The 16,842-nt window shown below is 40.6% G+C and overlaps 1 protein-coding gene and 1 long non-coding RNA gene across 3 annotated transcripts in view; one reads left to right on the forward strand and one right to left on the reverse strand.

Annotated features, from left to right (window-relative positions):
- LOC306857819 (uncharacterized protein) overlaps positions 1–14,730 on the forward strand; it is a 29,289-nt gene extending 14,559 nt beyond the window's left edge. For both annotated transcript variants that reach the window (XM_079398003.1, XM_079398004.1), the window contains 15 exons: positions 759–928; positions 1,043–1,191; positions 1,282–1,497; positions 1,583–1,747; positions 6,146–6,457; positions 6,566–6,729; positions 7,031–7,341; positions 7,432–7,634; positions 7,779–7,948; positions 8,044–8,240; positions 8,371–8,485; positions 8,579–8,698; positions 8,811–8,990; positions 9,128–9,211; positions 9,304–14,730. In XM_079398003.1, the coding sequence (XP_079254129.1) occupies positions 759–928; positions 1,043–1,191; positions 1,282–1,497; positions 1,583–1,747; positions 6,146–6,457; positions 6,566–6,729; positions 7,031–7,341; positions 7,432–7,634; positions 7,779–7,948; positions 8,044–8,240; positions 8,371–8,485; positions 8,579–8,698; positions 8,811–8,990; positions 9,128–9,211; positions 9,304–13,359 (6,612 nt within the window). In that variant the 3' untranslated portion in view covers positions 13,360–14,730. The remainder of the gene's footprint in view (positions 1–758; positions 929–1,042; positions 1,192–1,281; positions 1,498–1,582; positions 1,748–6,145; positions 6,458–6,565; positions 6,730–7,030; positions 7,342–7,431; positions 7,635–7,778; positions 7,949–8,043; positions 8,241–8,370; positions 8,486–8,578; positions 8,699–8,810; positions 8,991–9,127; positions 9,212–9,303) is intronic.
- Positions 6,799–15,874, reverse strand: LOC306857844. The gene is made up of 3 exons (XR_013783145.1): positions 15,658–15,874; positions 15,018–15,204; positions 6,799–8,234 (listed from the first exon to the last, which is right to left on the reverse strand). It is a non-coding gene; the product is annotated as an uncharacterized lncRNA (long non-coding RNA).
- Between the last annotated feature and the right edge of the window lie 968 nt (positions 15,875–16,842).

The raw sequence follows: 16,842 nt of genomic DNA on the forward strand, positions 1-16,842 counted from the left end.
AGTGGTTCTCAAACCTGTCCTGGGGACTCCCAGCCATCACACATTTTGCATGTCTCTCTCATAGGCCACACCCATTTCAAGTCTTGCAGACTCCACTAATGAGCTGATGAGTTGAATCAGGTGTGTTAAATGAGGGAAACATACAAATTGTGCTGTGGTTGGGGGTCCCCAGGACAGGTTTGAGAACCACTGCCTTAAATTACCAAAACCTTATTTCGGAAGATTGTATTGGAAGTGTAATTTATTTTAGTCCCATTCGTTTACATCGAGAGGGTGGGGTTTATGACCTGTAATGCAGCCAACCACCAGGGGGCGATCAGAGCCCGCAGCTTCACTTTTCAAGACGTGTGAGGCATACCCGAAACAATGATCTTTTCTTGTAAAAGGTGACAACAAGATCGCGAATTCGAATCACAAATAATACTACTGATGAAAAAGAACAGGTTGAATGTTAACCACCTTCGTTTCCATATAAATATGATAAAAGTTCATCAGCATGCATTGATTAATCCCATGTTGTAGCGCAAAAAAAAGTGACCAAATCATGTGCTCGTGCGACCAACTGAAAAAGTTAGTTGCAAAAGAGCGACCAGTGGGAAAAATTTGTCTGGAGCCCTGTAAAGTGATATAAATGGTCAAATATCTATTGGTTGACACATTTTTCAGGAAGTTTCAAATGTTTTGTTTGTTCAAATCTGTTTTCTTTTCTGGACCCTCAGTGCAGGTTAATGCAAAAATTAATTTTTTCCCTCCCAAAGCACTGTGACATGTCCATGTTTGACCTGGTTGGCCTGGAGCAGCGTGTGACTAGATACCAGGCAGATGTTTTCTTGCCTCAGAGGAAAGTGACACATCGGCTTATTCAGGAGATCATGGAGTCCCCTGATCCTCCTCCCAGACCGAAGCCTGTTCGCATGAAAGTCAACCGGTATGTCAAAATAATCAAACGCACAATTGTGATGTATGCTATATTGAATTAATTCAAGATATGACCAAAATTTGTCTTAAAATAAAGTTTTGGAATGTGCTTGTTTCTGTGCAGGATGCTTCAGCCTCTTCCTAAATCTGATGGGCGTTCCTCAGTGAACAGTCCTCGCCCTGCGTGTCCTACCACCACGGTTGTTCAGACTCCAAAGCCTTTAATTACAGAGGTCACCCCTTTCCCCGCTCCCTCACAGCCGGCACCTCAAGGTCAGTTCAGGGGGCCAAGTCTAACATCCTAATCGGCAAGTGTCACTCATGTGATGACAGAAAGAGAAAACCTTTTTACTCTCATTTCAGTTTGTCCTGTTACTCCTGTCACTGCTCCAAGAGCTCCAGTGGCTCCTAGCAGTGTCCCTTCTGCACCTGCAATCAGGCCTCCAGCCCCCCAGCCAGTGACTGTACGCCCATCAGGACTGTCCAGCATCACAACTGTGTCCGCTCCCCCTCAACCACCAAGCAACATTATGACTCAGAGGGTCCTGCTCAGCCCAGATATGCAGGCTCGTTTGCCATGTAAGTTCATTTCATCACACTTCATTGTTTCATAGCAATAAAGAGTTTACAATTAAGTTAAATAATTTTCTTTGATTTGTCACAGCCGGTGAAGTTGTGAGTATCGCTCAGCTTGCCTCCCTGGCTGGCCGACCAATGTCGTCCTCTCAGGGCAGTAAACCAGTCACCTTCCAGCTACAGGGCAACAAACTCACACTCTCTGGGACTCCCTTGCACCAGGTTCCTGTTCCTCAGCCACGTCCCATCCAAGGTATCCACTGCCTTCCACATTAATAGATTAATAATCTGCTTGTGTACAGGGGTGCAAACTTGTCACCTTTCAGCGAAATTCACCGTTTTCACCTTGAAATAGGTCATTCACGTGAATAGTGTAGATCTGTAAAAAAAAAAAAAATTAGGGGGAGGGTATGGGTCGTTGTCGTCGTATCTTCGGGTCATCTGTAGCATTTTTTTCCCCCTGTTGGCAAAGAAATGGACACGTCCTACTCTGCCTCTGATTGGCTTACCTTAATGTTCTTTCCCTCATCCAACCAACCTCACTCCTGAAGCCTAATTTTTAGACGCTGCAGGCAACTGTCCATATTTCAGACGGAATGCATTTGTATCTGCTGTAAATTATGGTGTTCCAGTATAAATGGTGTTTACCGCATGAGGCTGCGATTTTTGTTTTTTTTGTTTTTTTGCGCGTGAGGCTGCTGTTGCGATAGCTATGAAGATTGAAAGTTACGTTATCGCTACATTAGTTCGCTACCCTTTGCAAAAATGCTCCTTAGTCTCGACCTTAACATTTGTCTCTCATATCAGTAAGCTATTACTCTGACATGAAGTCGATTTGAGAACTGTTCGACCTACAAGTAAAGCATACCGTTTAATGTACAGTAATATTAGTATCATTCAGCTCAAGTCAGGCAGCGCTAAGCCATAGCTAGTGTCAGCCTGTAACAGCCTGTTTCAAGACGGAGAAACACATCGCGTTTAGCCCGTCAGCTGCTTCAAAAATTTGAGTGCTAAAATGAAGATTTACAGTGGTTTATTTATTATAGTGGTAACATCTTCACAACAATCCTTGTTGATTGTAGACCGTAGTTATCGCTCAAATGTCTTGTAATCATATAAAGGTGTTTATCCTTGAATGGTGCACTGCAAAAAAATGCTTTTCTTACATTTTTTTTTTTTTGTCTTGTTTCTAGTCCAAATATCTAAAAAATTTAAAAAAATAAAAATTGTCTTGTTTTCAGAAAAAAAAATGAGCAAGCAAAATAATCTGGCAATGGGGTAAGCAAAATCTTATTTCAAACCGAAAACAATTTTGACTTGATTTTTTTTCTGGAAAAAAAAAGAAAAATAGATTTGATTTAAGAATTATTAGATATTTGGACTTGAAACAAGACAAAAAATGTAAGAAAAGCATTTTTTGCTGTGTGTAGCATTTTCTCCCTATAAAGCAGTTTGACATGCCATTGTGTGTCACAGGGCCAAAGAGGGAGTCCTGTGGTATGTGTTGTGTGTGGGTGTACTGTAGGGTGGTGGGGGGTTAGTTTAGTTTGTCACATTTTTTACCCCAGATGAGTTTGCACCCCTGTGTGTAAATAATCCACTACCTGCTATTGGCAGGTTTCGCCTTTTCCTGCACGCCTTCAGTCTTTCTTTGAGTGTTTGGTGTGGTCTATGGCCTAACACTTTCTTCTATGGTTGTGCCCTTTAGGAAATGTAATGCATCTGGTTTCCAGTAGTGGGCAACACCACCTTATTAGTCAGCCAGCTCAGTTGGCAGTTCTTCACACAATTAGTCAGTCAGGTAGCAGCTCAGCAAATCCCCACCCAACCAGCACAATCCCAACCTGCTCTGGACTAGCAGTACCTTTCACCGCTACTCAAGGTACTGGTACTGTCCTTGAGTTCATCCTTGTTTGGGTACAGCCTGTATCCTGGGTACCAAACTACCTGTTACTCAGCAGAGCATGTGCATGGGTATTCTGGCACGGGTTTTTTTTTTTTTCTAACTGCATGTGACCACTTATTCGGATGGTTTATTGGCTACTAATTCAATAGGTCCTGTTGAATGAAGGTATTAATATACATGCAAATACCACTGCACATTTTAAGTCAAATGTTGTAGGAAGCACATGAGGTTTGATATGGTTGGGTTTGTTTCTCATTTTAATTACTTGTTCATTATTTCATGAAGTGAGTGGTGTAAGCAGTGTTTTCATTTCAGAATTTTTTCCTTTTCTCGTTTTCTGTTTTATTCTGTTCCTTTAAGTCTAATGTATGCAGGTTAAATTTGTGAAGTTGTAACTGTCCATATTTCTCCAGAGTTAAGAGACTAAAGAATTGCTCTACCTTTTAAAAGTTTTTAATAAATAAACATTTTTATTCAGCAAGTATGCATAAAATGATTTCTTAAGGAACTCATGAGAAGACTGGAGTAATGGCTGCTTTGCCATCAAATGAATAAATGGCATTTCAAAATTAATATTTATTTATTGAAATTAATAAATCATTTCAAAATTATTTTAAATATTATTAATATTTTCCATTAGTTTTATTAAAGGGGTCATATGGCGCGGTTGTTTTCCTTTGTCTTTGGAGTGTTACAAGCTGTTCGTGCATATATAAGATCTGTAAAGTCGCGAAGATTATAAGATTTTGTATAAATTAACTCATCCACACTAGGGCTGTCGCGATTCGTCGATTTTAGTCGACTAGTCGATTTTTAAATGTCGTCGACTAACCGGCAAAATACCGGAAGTGGCGCATTTCACGGACGAGAATCCATAAAACACATTATTAAACTATTTTCCAAGGCTGCATGATATATTAAACCCATTTAAAAATCATAATTAAGCAGAATTGTGAATTCACAAACGCTATGATTTAATTAATTATATGCGATGCAGCTCTAACACAGTATATGCACTTTAATTATTTCCATGCGTGTAGGTTAAGCACGTGCGTCTCTCAGCGCTCCACAGAAACCGTTATCACTTACATGTGGAGCATCTCAAACTCATCTCTGCATGTTGTTGTGAGTTTGGGTTTATTATACCCTTCACCTGGGAATGCAACGTGCACCATTTCATCAGATTTGTAAGGTAAATAATTTATAAATCTATGCAAGCAGGAGAATACATCGCGATTTCAAAATAAAAGCTCAAACCCTCACTCTGAGTTTACACGTTTTGATGACCACATATTAATTTAATTATAGTGGCTGTAGCTTTTCTGTCCTAAAGAAATGGCCAAATATTACAGATTAAGTGGACATTTGAATTAAATGGTGCTTGGTCAATATTAAACAGTAATGTGTAAAAATAATCATCAGGCCGTCGGCGCCCCCTGCAGGTCTTTGTTGTTATGCGTAATCCATATGATTTCTTGCTTTTGATACTTTATTTGAACCAATTATTATTGCTATTGTTCACTTCTATTTTATTACCAAAATAATATATTATATTATATTATAATTATAGGGCCTTATGAAATCCGTTTTATTTCCAAATTCATTTTTTTCCATTTTAATTTTTCTATACTCTGTTTTAATGGTTAAATTAAATTGTATTAATCAAAAAGCCTGTCTAATTAAGATTTACAGTTTTATAAACAGTTCCAAATTCTGTTTTCCATTATTTTCTGGATTCCATTTTAATGGTTCCATTAAATTTTAATAACCAAAAGCATCTCCAATTAATTGATTTTATATATATATATATATATATATATTTTTTTTTTACTGCACATTTACATTTTTCACCTAAATAAATTCTGGTAAATACTATTATTATTTTAGTATTAGTAGACTAGCACACGTGGATATGTTGTCATTCTTAAACTATAATACTGAACTTTGATTTCAGTGATTTGGACTATGAGATAGATGCTCGCTTGTTGCACTTTACTTTTGCTTTAAAAAAAGGATTCCAAAGAAATTTGGATTTCATTTGGTTTAATAAAATATTAAGTAAAATTGTAGATTTTTTGTGTGGGAAAATAATCGTTTAAATTAATCGATATATTAATCGAAATAAAAATAGTCGTTAGTGGCAGCCCTAATCCACACCTTTCTAAAGTGATTCATTAAAACACGCCCCCACAAATATACATCACTGTGTGGGAAGATTTGCATAACACTGCCCAAATGTATACACAAAGAAAGAAGGTGTACTCGCTGTAGTATTGTTGCTGCCGCCGCCATGGAAGCTGATATTCCAAATATGGTAAGGGGCGTAACATTTTGTCACACGCTTGAGGTATTTGGCCTATCACAATGCACTGGTAGCTGGCCAATCAGAGCACACTACGCTTTTCAGAACAATGAGCTTTGTAAAAATCAACATGTTTCAGAAAGTGCAGAGCAGAGTGGAGCAAAAATAAGGTACGAGTATGTGGAAAATGTGTTTTTAACCTTAAACCACGTAAACGCATTGCATTACACTAATTATACAATGTTCTTTTTAGCAACGTCATATGACCCCTTTAAAAACCTTACTTACCCCAAACATTCAAACGGTAGTGTATTTAATATTGCTGGACCTTTTATTGATAGCTCTGCTACTGTAATCTATAGTCTGGTGCCCAGTCTAACTAAACTTTCTTTCCAGGTGAAATACTTGTGTAATTTCTAAACCCTCTTTGTTTATAATTCCAGTCCCAACATCCATGGTTAGTGGGCCCGGAATTGTAAAGATTGTTGTACGCCAGGCACCAAGTAAAGAAGGAGGGTCAATCCCGACTCTGGCTGTGCCGCCTTCTCCTCGTCCTGTTCCTCCTCAATCGGTCACCCTTCACCCACATGGCACTCCAAGCCCTGTTCTTAGTGCACCCACTGCTTCACAGCCTCCACAACGGCCTCCGGTTTATGCTGCTCCACCCCGAACTGTTGCTTCCTCCCAAACTCCACCTACTCGCCCTGTATTGAGAGTAGTACAGGGACCACCACTACCAGCCCCAGAACCACCAGGTAAGTTGAGCCCAGATGTGGTTTTGAGAGTTTACATGACAGAAGTTCAAGCAAATATTAAACAAAAAGAATATCAAGTAGAATAATCATGCATTCAATACTTTTCAGTAACAAAGGCAAATTCATCATCAGTGCGTGAGGACAGTGGTAATGATGTGATTACTTTGCGCATGAGCACTCCTAAGCCTGCATCCTCATCTCAGAGCAGTGGGTCAACATCTCAGCGTCCCCGTATTCAGCCGCCACCTCCACCACGTTCCCCCTTCTACATGGTAATAAATGGAGTGTTAATCTTATATTGATTTATTAATTCTTTAACTCAAAAGTATGCGTAACACTGTCACTTTAAATCTGTTTAATCAACTGACAACCTACATCAGAGGGTGTAACACTTTGCAAACACACATGCCCATTAATGTAAGAATCAGTAACTACATCATAGTGCATTTAGGTCAGAGGAAATTACATATTTACACAGTATTTCGACTCATATTTTTAGTATATAAATTCCTAATGACCCATTACTTTTGTCTGTATCTACCATTCACATATTTGTTACTTTGGTTTTGACAGTCATGGCTTGCAGACAGCCGAAAGGATCAGCGAGACAGCCGAATATCTCAAATCACGCGCATCAATGAGCTACACTGCAGTGCTAAGCCTGTGTACGGCCGTGAGGTGCTGGACTTTCTAACCTTCCTCCCAGGCCCTTGTCCATCTCCGCCACGTCCTGTTATATACAACTGGAGTTACTCAGGTTATAGCTCCTGCCTCACTGCTCAATCACACCATACCAGTAGCTTCCTGGAAAAGAGCCATGCCCTGAAGGAAGCCATCCACAACTCAGAGGAGAGGCTTCACCTTGTCTCTGATGTCATAGACAGGTAAAGCTTAAACTTTAATTTAGAATTGAATATAAAAATTGCAGCTGAAAATAGTAGTGTCACACTTAAATGCATGCTCTCGTTCCACAGGTTCACTTTTGTCATTCCTCCAGTGGAAGCAAAGCCTATAACCATGCACACCTGCCATCCACCTCCATACCTCAGACACCAGCAAGGCCATTTCTCCTCTGTTCTGTCTTCCCATCTCTCCCCGCATACACACACGCTCCATCGCATCCAGTGTAACATGAGGACACATTTCCCTGACTTGAGGCTTATTCAGTATGACTGTGGTAAGTACTGTAATCCCAGTGCAGTGTGCATCTGGGGGTTTCATTGTTAGATTTACCATGTTTATACAACATAAATAATTATGTAGTACAAAAAATACTAAATAAATAGAAGAGACCATTTTATGGCTGTTTATCTGTGTGTAGGTAAGCTGCAGACACTCCACCTCCTGCTTAGAAAGTTGAAGGCAGAAACGCACAGAGTCCTCATTTTCACTCAGATGACACGTATGCTGGATATACTTGAGCAGTTCCTCAACTACCATGGGCACATCTACCTGCGGTTGGATGGAAGTACACGTGTAGAACAAAGACAGGTGAAATACTAGTCCCAGTAATCTAGTGAAATCCAGTAAAAAAATGTTTTCGTCTCTCAGATGTGACATCATTGGAATGTTTGTCTACTTTTCAGGCTCTGATGGAGCGATTCAATGCAGACCGTCGCATATTCTGCTTCATCCTGTCCACCCGCAGTGGAGGTGTTGGTGTTAACCTGACTGGGGCTGATACAGTGGTGTTTTATGACAGTGATTGGAACCCAACCATGGATGCCCAAGCTCAGGACCGGTGCCACAGGATTGGACAGACGAGAGATGTTCACATCTATAGGTAAAAAAGAAAATAATTTTTTTTTTCTTTTTTTTTTACATTTAGGACCAATTTTTGTTACTTTTCTTAAATACATGCTTGACATTGTACAGATAATAGGAGCACATTGACATTTAAAATATTTGTTTAGGCTAATCAGCGAACGCACGGTCGAAGAAAATATTTTGAAAAAAGCCAATCAAAAGAGGTTGTTGGGAGATATGGCAATTGAAGGTGGAAACTTTACCACTGCCTTTTTCAAGCAGGTATGGCTTATTTTGAAAAAAAAATTAATTGTAAAATTTTAGCCTGGATTAAATTATGGAAGGATTGATTCCTCCATTGTTTCGTTCCAACAGCAAACAATAAGGGAGTTGTTTGATGTGTCAGAGGGAGAGAAGAAAGAGGCTGAATTGAGTGCGCCTCAGTCAGATGATGATGAGTCCATAAATAAACAACAAACCACTATTTTGGAACAGGTAATTTTGAATACATCCATTTGGAGTATTGCATGTGTCCATTTGTTTACAATGAATTTGTTCCATTTGTTACAAACCGCTGAATTTTATTTCATTGTGTTCTTAAAACTAGGCCCTGTGTCGTGCTGAGGATGAAGAGGATATAGTGGCTGCATCTCAAGCCAAGGCTGAGCAGGTGGCTGAGTTAGCAGAGTTTAATGAAAACATCCCTCTGGATGATGGTGACAGCAGAGACCAGGAAGAGGAAGAGCTCTCCAAGGCTGAGCAGGAAATTGCTGCCCTAGTTGAACAGGTAGTCATGATATTTATGCTTGTCTTTATAGAATGTTTAATTAGAATGCTGTTTTCAGTCAATGCATCACTTAAACCTTTTTTTAAATCATAATGTACCATTTTTCACTACATTTCAATTGTCCCTGTTCTTAACAGCTCACTCCCATAGAGCGATACGCTATGAATTTCCTTGAGGCTTCCCTTGAAGATATTTGCAAAGAGGAGCTGAAGCAGGCAGAGGTAATCATTAAACCAGTAACCAAGCTTTGATTACTTTCTGGTAGAATAAACCTTTAGCAGTTATACCCACAACATCTCTTATGACTTTACAGGAGCAGGTTGAGGCTGCAAGGAAAGGGTTGGATCAGGCAAAGGAAGAAGGTTTGAAACTGCATCAGTCATCTGACAGTGACGAAGAGGATTCCATAACTCCCAATACTGAGCAACCTACTCCAAACCGTCGCCCTCGCAAACACAAAGAGAAAGGTGCTCCTTCTACAAGGGTCAGTGGCAGGCTCAGAGGGACACCTGCTGATGATATATCCCTAACCCAGGGATCCCCAGAGAGAGGCAGGCGGGGGGCATGGATAAACTCTGAACGCAGTATGAGCCAAAACCCTGGGTCAACGCAAAAGTCGCCCCAACACAGAGAAGTGCCTGAGAACCTTTGCAGTGGTCCAAAAGGGCGAGGGGCAACCAAAGAATCTGTGTCCCTCACATCATCAGAAAACCAGACAAGTCAAACCAACCCGCAGCTCTCAGATTCAACAACTTTGTCCCTTTCTATGCGGGGTTCAGACCCAAAAATTAGATATGTGCCATCCCCTCACCACCAGCCCATGTCCCCATCAAGCTCTGTGCCTTCAGCTGCTGCATCTCCCGCAATGGACAAAAACTCTAGTGGCCATCAGTCCTTCTCCTCTACTGCATGCAGAGAGGACGGTGAAGAGCAGGGGGGAGAGGCACAGTCTGAAACTGTACAGTGTAGCAGGATAGATAGAAGAACCTCTGCGTCATCAGACTCCATCTGTTCTTCTGAACATCATTCTGAACAGGATGGTCAGCTCCCTCTTTCTCCTACTCTGGCATCACCTAACTCTCGCTCACCACGAAAGCGGCAGTCAGCTGAAAGGGAAATCCTCAAAGGGCTTCCAGAAGATTCTCCATCAGCCAAGGTCCTTCGAAAGCTTCCAGGTCGTCTGGTCACAGTGGTGGAGGAGAAAGAGCCCAAACGGAGACGGAGGGGCTTGAGTGGAAGTGGAGGAGCGCACACTGAGGGTTCATCAGAGGAAACAGAACACGCTGAGCCAGTTCCAGACCCAGGCTCTCAACTGTCTGATGGAAGTCAAACTCTTAAAGACTCTCCTCCCAAATCAGTGCCCACATCCTTAGCTTCTCCCCCACCACCACCAACACACCAGCAGGATCAGACCTCCTCTCCATTACATATTAGCCCAGGGAGAGGGCACCACCCCTGTTCCCCAACACACCATTCACCAGATATGCCTGTCCTACGAAACTTACCAGTACGCCGAAGGCTTGAGACAGAGTCTCGAATGGCTGCACAGTTAGGAGAGCAATTTGTAGGAAGAGGTAGAGGGGTGGATCGGAGATCTGCTTTATCTCCAAAGAAACCAGAATCTAATTCAGACAAGGATGGTGCTGCTCCAAATGACTCGAAGCGCAAGAGGGGCAGACCGCCTAAAACACCTCCACGGGCACTAGAGCTGCCAGAAGACAAGACAGCAGTAACCCAGAAAACAAGTCCTGAGTGGAGTCCCTCTCACTCACCAAAACGGAAAAGAGGTCGTCCCCGTAAAGATTCCACCACAACTACCAGCTCCTCCCCATCTTCTCCTTGTACATGTGCTCCTTCCTCCCTTGAGCCTAATGTTATGCCTGTGACTTTGCCTGCTGTCAGTAATACTTCACCAATAAGCTCTCCACTCAACCCCACTTCACCCTCAAATGCTGCTGAAGTGTCGTCATCTACTAAACCAGATTCTGAATCAAATAAAAAAACTTCATCTGTTTTACTGTCCTCTATGCATACAGACTCTCAAAATATGTCATTGTCTACATCAGAACTTGGTGACTCACATGGTAAAACTCACACCAGTCTGAACCCCCTAATTGCATGCATAGACTCTGATATCAATACACTTGAAATTTTATCTCACAACACTTCTGCAGCAGCAATCTCTCAGACTTGTACAGCTTCTTCCCCTACACTACATCCTCCAAGTCCTATCAGAGAGCCTCCCATTTGTAATGTCTCCATCCATGAAGAGGAACTTGCCTATACACCTGTACTTTTTGAGACCAGTGAAATCACACCATCTTCAGAACCTTCAAATGTCTCAGTGACTGCTGTAGAAACCAAGGAAGATTCACTCACAGAAAAAGATAATTTGCAGTACTCTAATACAATAACTCAAGTTACTTCACAACCCTTACAAAGAACCAGTACAACTGAAAACTCTCCACAAACCTCTGTAGAACACATGTGCAATATAGCTGCATCTCTTACTCCCACTCATCAGTCGTCCACCCAGCGTTCTCCTTCGCCTGCTTTGACTTCTGGGATTAAGCAAGAATCATCTGTATCTAAATCAGAGGTACCAGAACCTTCTGTGACACTGACTGTGTCAACAGTCCAACAATCCACACCTATGTCTGATCAAACTTCTGTTCATCCCTCACAAACTCAAACTACAGACATCGAAGCAGCAACAGATTCAGCACTTGTATCTCACAAAATGTCTTCCGTGTCTTCCCAATCTCCGTCCACCACTGATCAGATAACAACAGATTCTTTGTCCACATCCAATACAGATGCAGATTCTTCTCAGTCCAAAAACATGCCAGTGGAGACCATTGCTGATAATCATGAAGGCCTACATTCACCCAAGGAGGAGGTTGTGACTGTAGAGACAGAGGAAATGGAAATAGACAGTTTTGCTGAGGATAATGTAAGAGAAAAAGACAGCATCTTATCTCCGCTAAAAAGAAGGAAATTTGATAGTTTGCTAAAAGAACAGACACCTGGTGCCTCAGGAGTTGCCTCATCAAATTCAGATATCAAGGCCCATGATGACCCTAAGAGTGTTGGACCTGATAAGCCATCAGATGAGGATTCAAGAGAGGAGAGAGAGACCAGAACTTCTGCCAAAAAACGAAGCATCAGTAGGCAAAGCAGCCAGGAGTCAGTCCGTTCCTCTTCCCCATCTTCTGTGTCTTCCTGTGGTACAAGATCATCCCAGTCCAAAAAGGCTGGAGAGAGTAGGAGGCCTACAAAAAAGAAACGGGAAGATATAAAGTCTGAAAAAGAGAAAACTGAAGAAGAGTCTGACAAAAAGCACCAGTCCAACTCTTCCTCATCTTCAGACTCTGAGGACTCTAATAGTATAAGATGTTTGACGAGATTGGCTCAAAAGAAGTTGGAGAAAGATGGCGTGATTGTTAAAAATGATGAGAGTGGTAAGAGACAAAGGGGGATGTCCGACAAGAAAGGTAAAACCACCAATTCCACAGAAGGGGAGTCCAGTGGAGAAACGTGTTCAAGAGTAACCCGGAAATCTGCAGGCCCACAACCCAGTACTTTAGTCTCCCCTGAACCTGAGGTACTAGGCAAACGTTGCTCAGCCCTTAATGCTGCCGCCAAGCTCTTGGCAATGAGAGGAAGAGGACCAGACACACCCAGTCCCAGAAATAAGACAGCAGCACAACAAAGCAAACCGCTGTCCTCTGAAAAAATCAGTAAACCCAAGGGGAAAACAGGACAGGATTCTCCCAAGATGTCTAACAGTAAAGCAGGAAGTGGCAGGCAAACCCCCAATCAGTCAACTGAATCACCACAGTCCTCTTCTTCTGCTAGATCCACTCGGCAGCGACCAGGCAGCCTTGTTCCCCCCTTGGAAACAGAAAGGGTTAAAAAAGAAGAAAAGAAAAAGGCTGATCAGAAGGAAGAAGGCGAAGATGAAAACAGAGAGACCAGGTCTTCAGGAGGTCATAGTGCCTGCAGTAGTATAAGCAGCGAAAGAGGAGCAGGCAGCAGTAGAAGTCGGAGTAGCAGCAACAGCAGCCAGCGCACCCACAGTTTGAGCTCGCAGAGTACAGAGCCCACCCGCTCCCATTCCAGGGCAGCATCCTCTGGTAGTGATACAGAGAGAGGCAAAAGTATTTGGCGTAAGCGTGATGGAGGCAGGGAGAGCAGGAAAGAGAAGAGGTCCCAGAAGCAGGACAAACCTGAACTGAGTGCTGGATCCAGCGACGGGACTCCAGACAGAGTTCTTAGGAGTGTAGCTGCATTGGCAGCCGCTCAGGCACGTACTCCAGCTAGCAACACACGTTCTTCGTCCACCCAAAACCGGCACTCCAAGACGTGATGGGGAGCAGAGAAGTTATTTTTAGGTTTCAACAAGGAGTGAGACAACAGCTTCAGCAAGAATCGAATGCAGATTTTTTGGAGGAAAGTGGATCAGTTTCATTTAAAGGCCATGGTTTAGCTGTATGAGAGAAGACGAGAGAAGAGAGATCTGTTGCACATTGTGATTAGATCTGACCTCGCCTTTGCCCTCTCGGCTATCTTAAGTCAAGCCATTTATAATGTGGAAAGGGTCTATAGATACAGGACAATGATGAAGATTTGGTCACCTATTTAAAAATGTCCTAATAATTTGAGTTAAAACCTGGAAAATATTTTACCCTTCCACCAAGACTTTGGAACTTCAAAGTAGCTGGGCAAGAGGCAAGATTTATTATTTGTTCACACTATGTACTGTAATAAAGACTGAAAGACTGGAAATACTATGCGAAGTACGTGTTAAAAGATTGGTCGCATAGATTGTACACTTTTTACAGAGTTTACTAGTGGTGCAAATGGTATTGATGAGGAAGAAATTCATTAATGCTACATTGAAATGATTTAGTGGGGATTGTACAATTGTAACGTTTTTAGACTGTTGCATTCTGGATAATTTTTGTCAGCTGTTATGACTATTGTTTGTTTCAAGTCAGTTGATAAATTACAAAAATATCTTCTATATCTTCCAGGGTATGAAGAGGGCCGGTCTAAAAAAAAAAAAAAAAATGTGACTTTTTTTTTTTTTTTTTCCCTTTTGTTATTTTTGATTTTTTTTCTCTGCACTATGCTGGAGTTACTATTTGCTTAGATCACCTGTCTTGTGTAATGTTTTAGTCCATTACTTTTAAATTCTGCTGCTGCCTGCTTTTCCCCATTTGCACATCTGAAATGTCCCAGACATTGGAGGATTGCATTGTGGTTTAGGATTTTTTTTTTTCTTTCTTCGGAACATCGACTTGTCAGTACATCTTTACTGGTACCTCACTGCATTTTGTAAGCTCTAAAGTAAATGTATCTCTTGAGCTTGTGATGAATCTTGAAATTTGCTTGTCATTTGCTTTATAACAGTAAAGAAATGGGAGACATCTTGCTATTTTTCTTCTCTTTCCCAAAGTGTTAGTCATTATGATCATCTTTATACATTAAATTGTATTCACAAACAGAATCTAAATGAGTTTGATAAAAATGAGAGTGCCTGTTGATCCATACAAGGATCCATGTTAAAGTATAGAAGTTTGGTCATCTATAGTGCTTTGAGTGTAATAAGCTCTTCCAGTTGAATATGGTGATGGTCTTATTTTCATTTTGATTTGTCTCTATTCTAATTTGTTACATTCCTTATGTTCACTTGTAATTCCACATTGTTTTACTTGAAAGATTGAAACAAAAATGTAAGTTGAATAAAAAGACCAAAAATACACTAGTCTTTGTTGATGTCATCGTACTTATTCAAATTGTACAGGTGCATCTAAAAACATTAGAATATCGTGAAAAAGTTTTTTTTTTTTTGGTAACTTATAAAAAGTGAAACTCGTTTTCTAGATTCATTACATGTAAAGTAAAACATTTCAAAAGGTTTTTTGTACAAGTTAATATGATTCTTAAGGGTCTAAATGAAAAGTTTGTAATATACTTTAATTAAAAATTCTCGTTAGTATTGTAAGAAAACACTAATTTTACCTGGTCAAAAACAGCTCTCTGTTCAGCACGCCATTTCAGTGCATGTGCCTTTAAATGTTAATGAGCTCTGCTCACCCCGCCCCCTCTGCTCTGTGGGGCGTGACACAACACACGTGGAGTGTTGCCATGACAACAGTTGAGGGTATTTTTTGGCGCCATGTCCAATTCTTCTGATGTGCTAGCTAGCCTATACAAAAACAAATAAATTATCAGATAACATAACTTATGTTATATTGGAAAACATAAATGAGAGTATTTATAGTCTTGAATCATGCATTTGCAGGATGTAAACAGTATTTTATCAGGTATTGTGTTAAAGTTACCATTCATCTTCATGCAGTTATAACTGTTACAAAACTTTTTTTTATTATTTATTAATCAGTAACAGACACCGTTCTACAAAAGCATCTACAAAAGTAAGCTTAATGTACTGTTACCACGTTAACTTTACCACAGCGTACACAGTTTATAATAACACAATTCATTACAAACGTGGAATTATGAATTATATTGAGAACGTCGTACATAGAAAACATGCCGTAATGAACACTTGATTTCACGTAATGAAGTTAGTGTAAACTTTAGCCACATACAGTCGAGCGATTAGCAAATATTAATATAAAAGTTAATAAAACGTTACACTCATTTCTTCTGGAGGTGCAGCAGGAACACGAATAGTACCGATCCTTTTTCCAGGAGCATCTTATTGGCAAAACCAGCTTTAAACTGACCCTCGTTTATAGCAGTCAAAACGACTGCTGTGTTCGTTATTACACCCAAGAACAGAACTCCACCGTCGCTTAGACCCCATTCTGCGCCAGCGTACAAACAATGGCGGACTATGGTAGCTCGCGCAGGACGAGTCTGTGTTTAAACGCTCCTGTCAATCAACAATCGTGGGCGGGGCCTCCGATCTTGTGACGTCACAAGACGAACAGCTCGATTTAGACAGGGGAAAACATATTAAAAAAAAACCGGGGGAAACATATTAGGAGATTAAAAAAATAAACACTGGATGGATTTTTATCATTATAGGATGGTTGTGTACAGGTACTGCCAACACACATCTCAGTACAATCAACTTGTAAAAGTGGATATAGCATTATATGACCCCTTTAATTTTGATGATTAGAGCTTACAGCTCATGAAAGTCAAAAATTAGTATCTCAAAATATTAGAATATTTACATTTGAGTTTCAATTAATGACCATCCCTACAGTATAAATTCTGTGTATCTCTTGTTCTTTGAAACCACAATAATGGAGAAGACTGCTGACTTGGAAATGATCCAGAAGACGATCATTGTGACATTGTTACTTCAATGTCACAGGATATTTTAGAGTGAACTGGAAAAAGAAGTGTTTGTTTTGTTGATAATCCACATTTTTATCTTATCTACTTTGTTTGGTTAATGATTGGGTATTTTGATATATTTAAGAAACTGTTATAATTATGAAGAGCTTAAATGGACATCCTTATTACGTTGAGTTATTTCATCTTGCATTGTTACATTTGAGTTTCAATTAATGACCATCCCTACAGTATAAATTCTGTGTATCTCTTGTTCTTTGAAACCACAAGAACATTGATGCCCTCCACAAAGAGGGTAAGTCACAGAGGGTCATTACTGAAAGGTGTGGCTGTTTACAGAGTGCTGTATCAAAGCATATTTAATGCATAGTTGACTGGAAGAATTTGGGTAGGAAAAGGTGCACAAGCAACAGGGATGACCGCAAGCTTGAGAATACTGTCAAGCAAAGCTGATTCAAACACTTGGGAGAGCTTCACAAGGAGTGGACTGAAGCTGGAGTCAGTGCATCAAGAG

Source organism: Barbus barbus (assembly GCF_936440315.1).
Source record: "Barbus barbus genome assembly, chromosome: 38".
Lineage (NCBI taxonomy): Eukaryota > Metazoa > Chordata > Actinopteri > Cypriniformes > Cyprinidae > Barbus > Barbus barbus.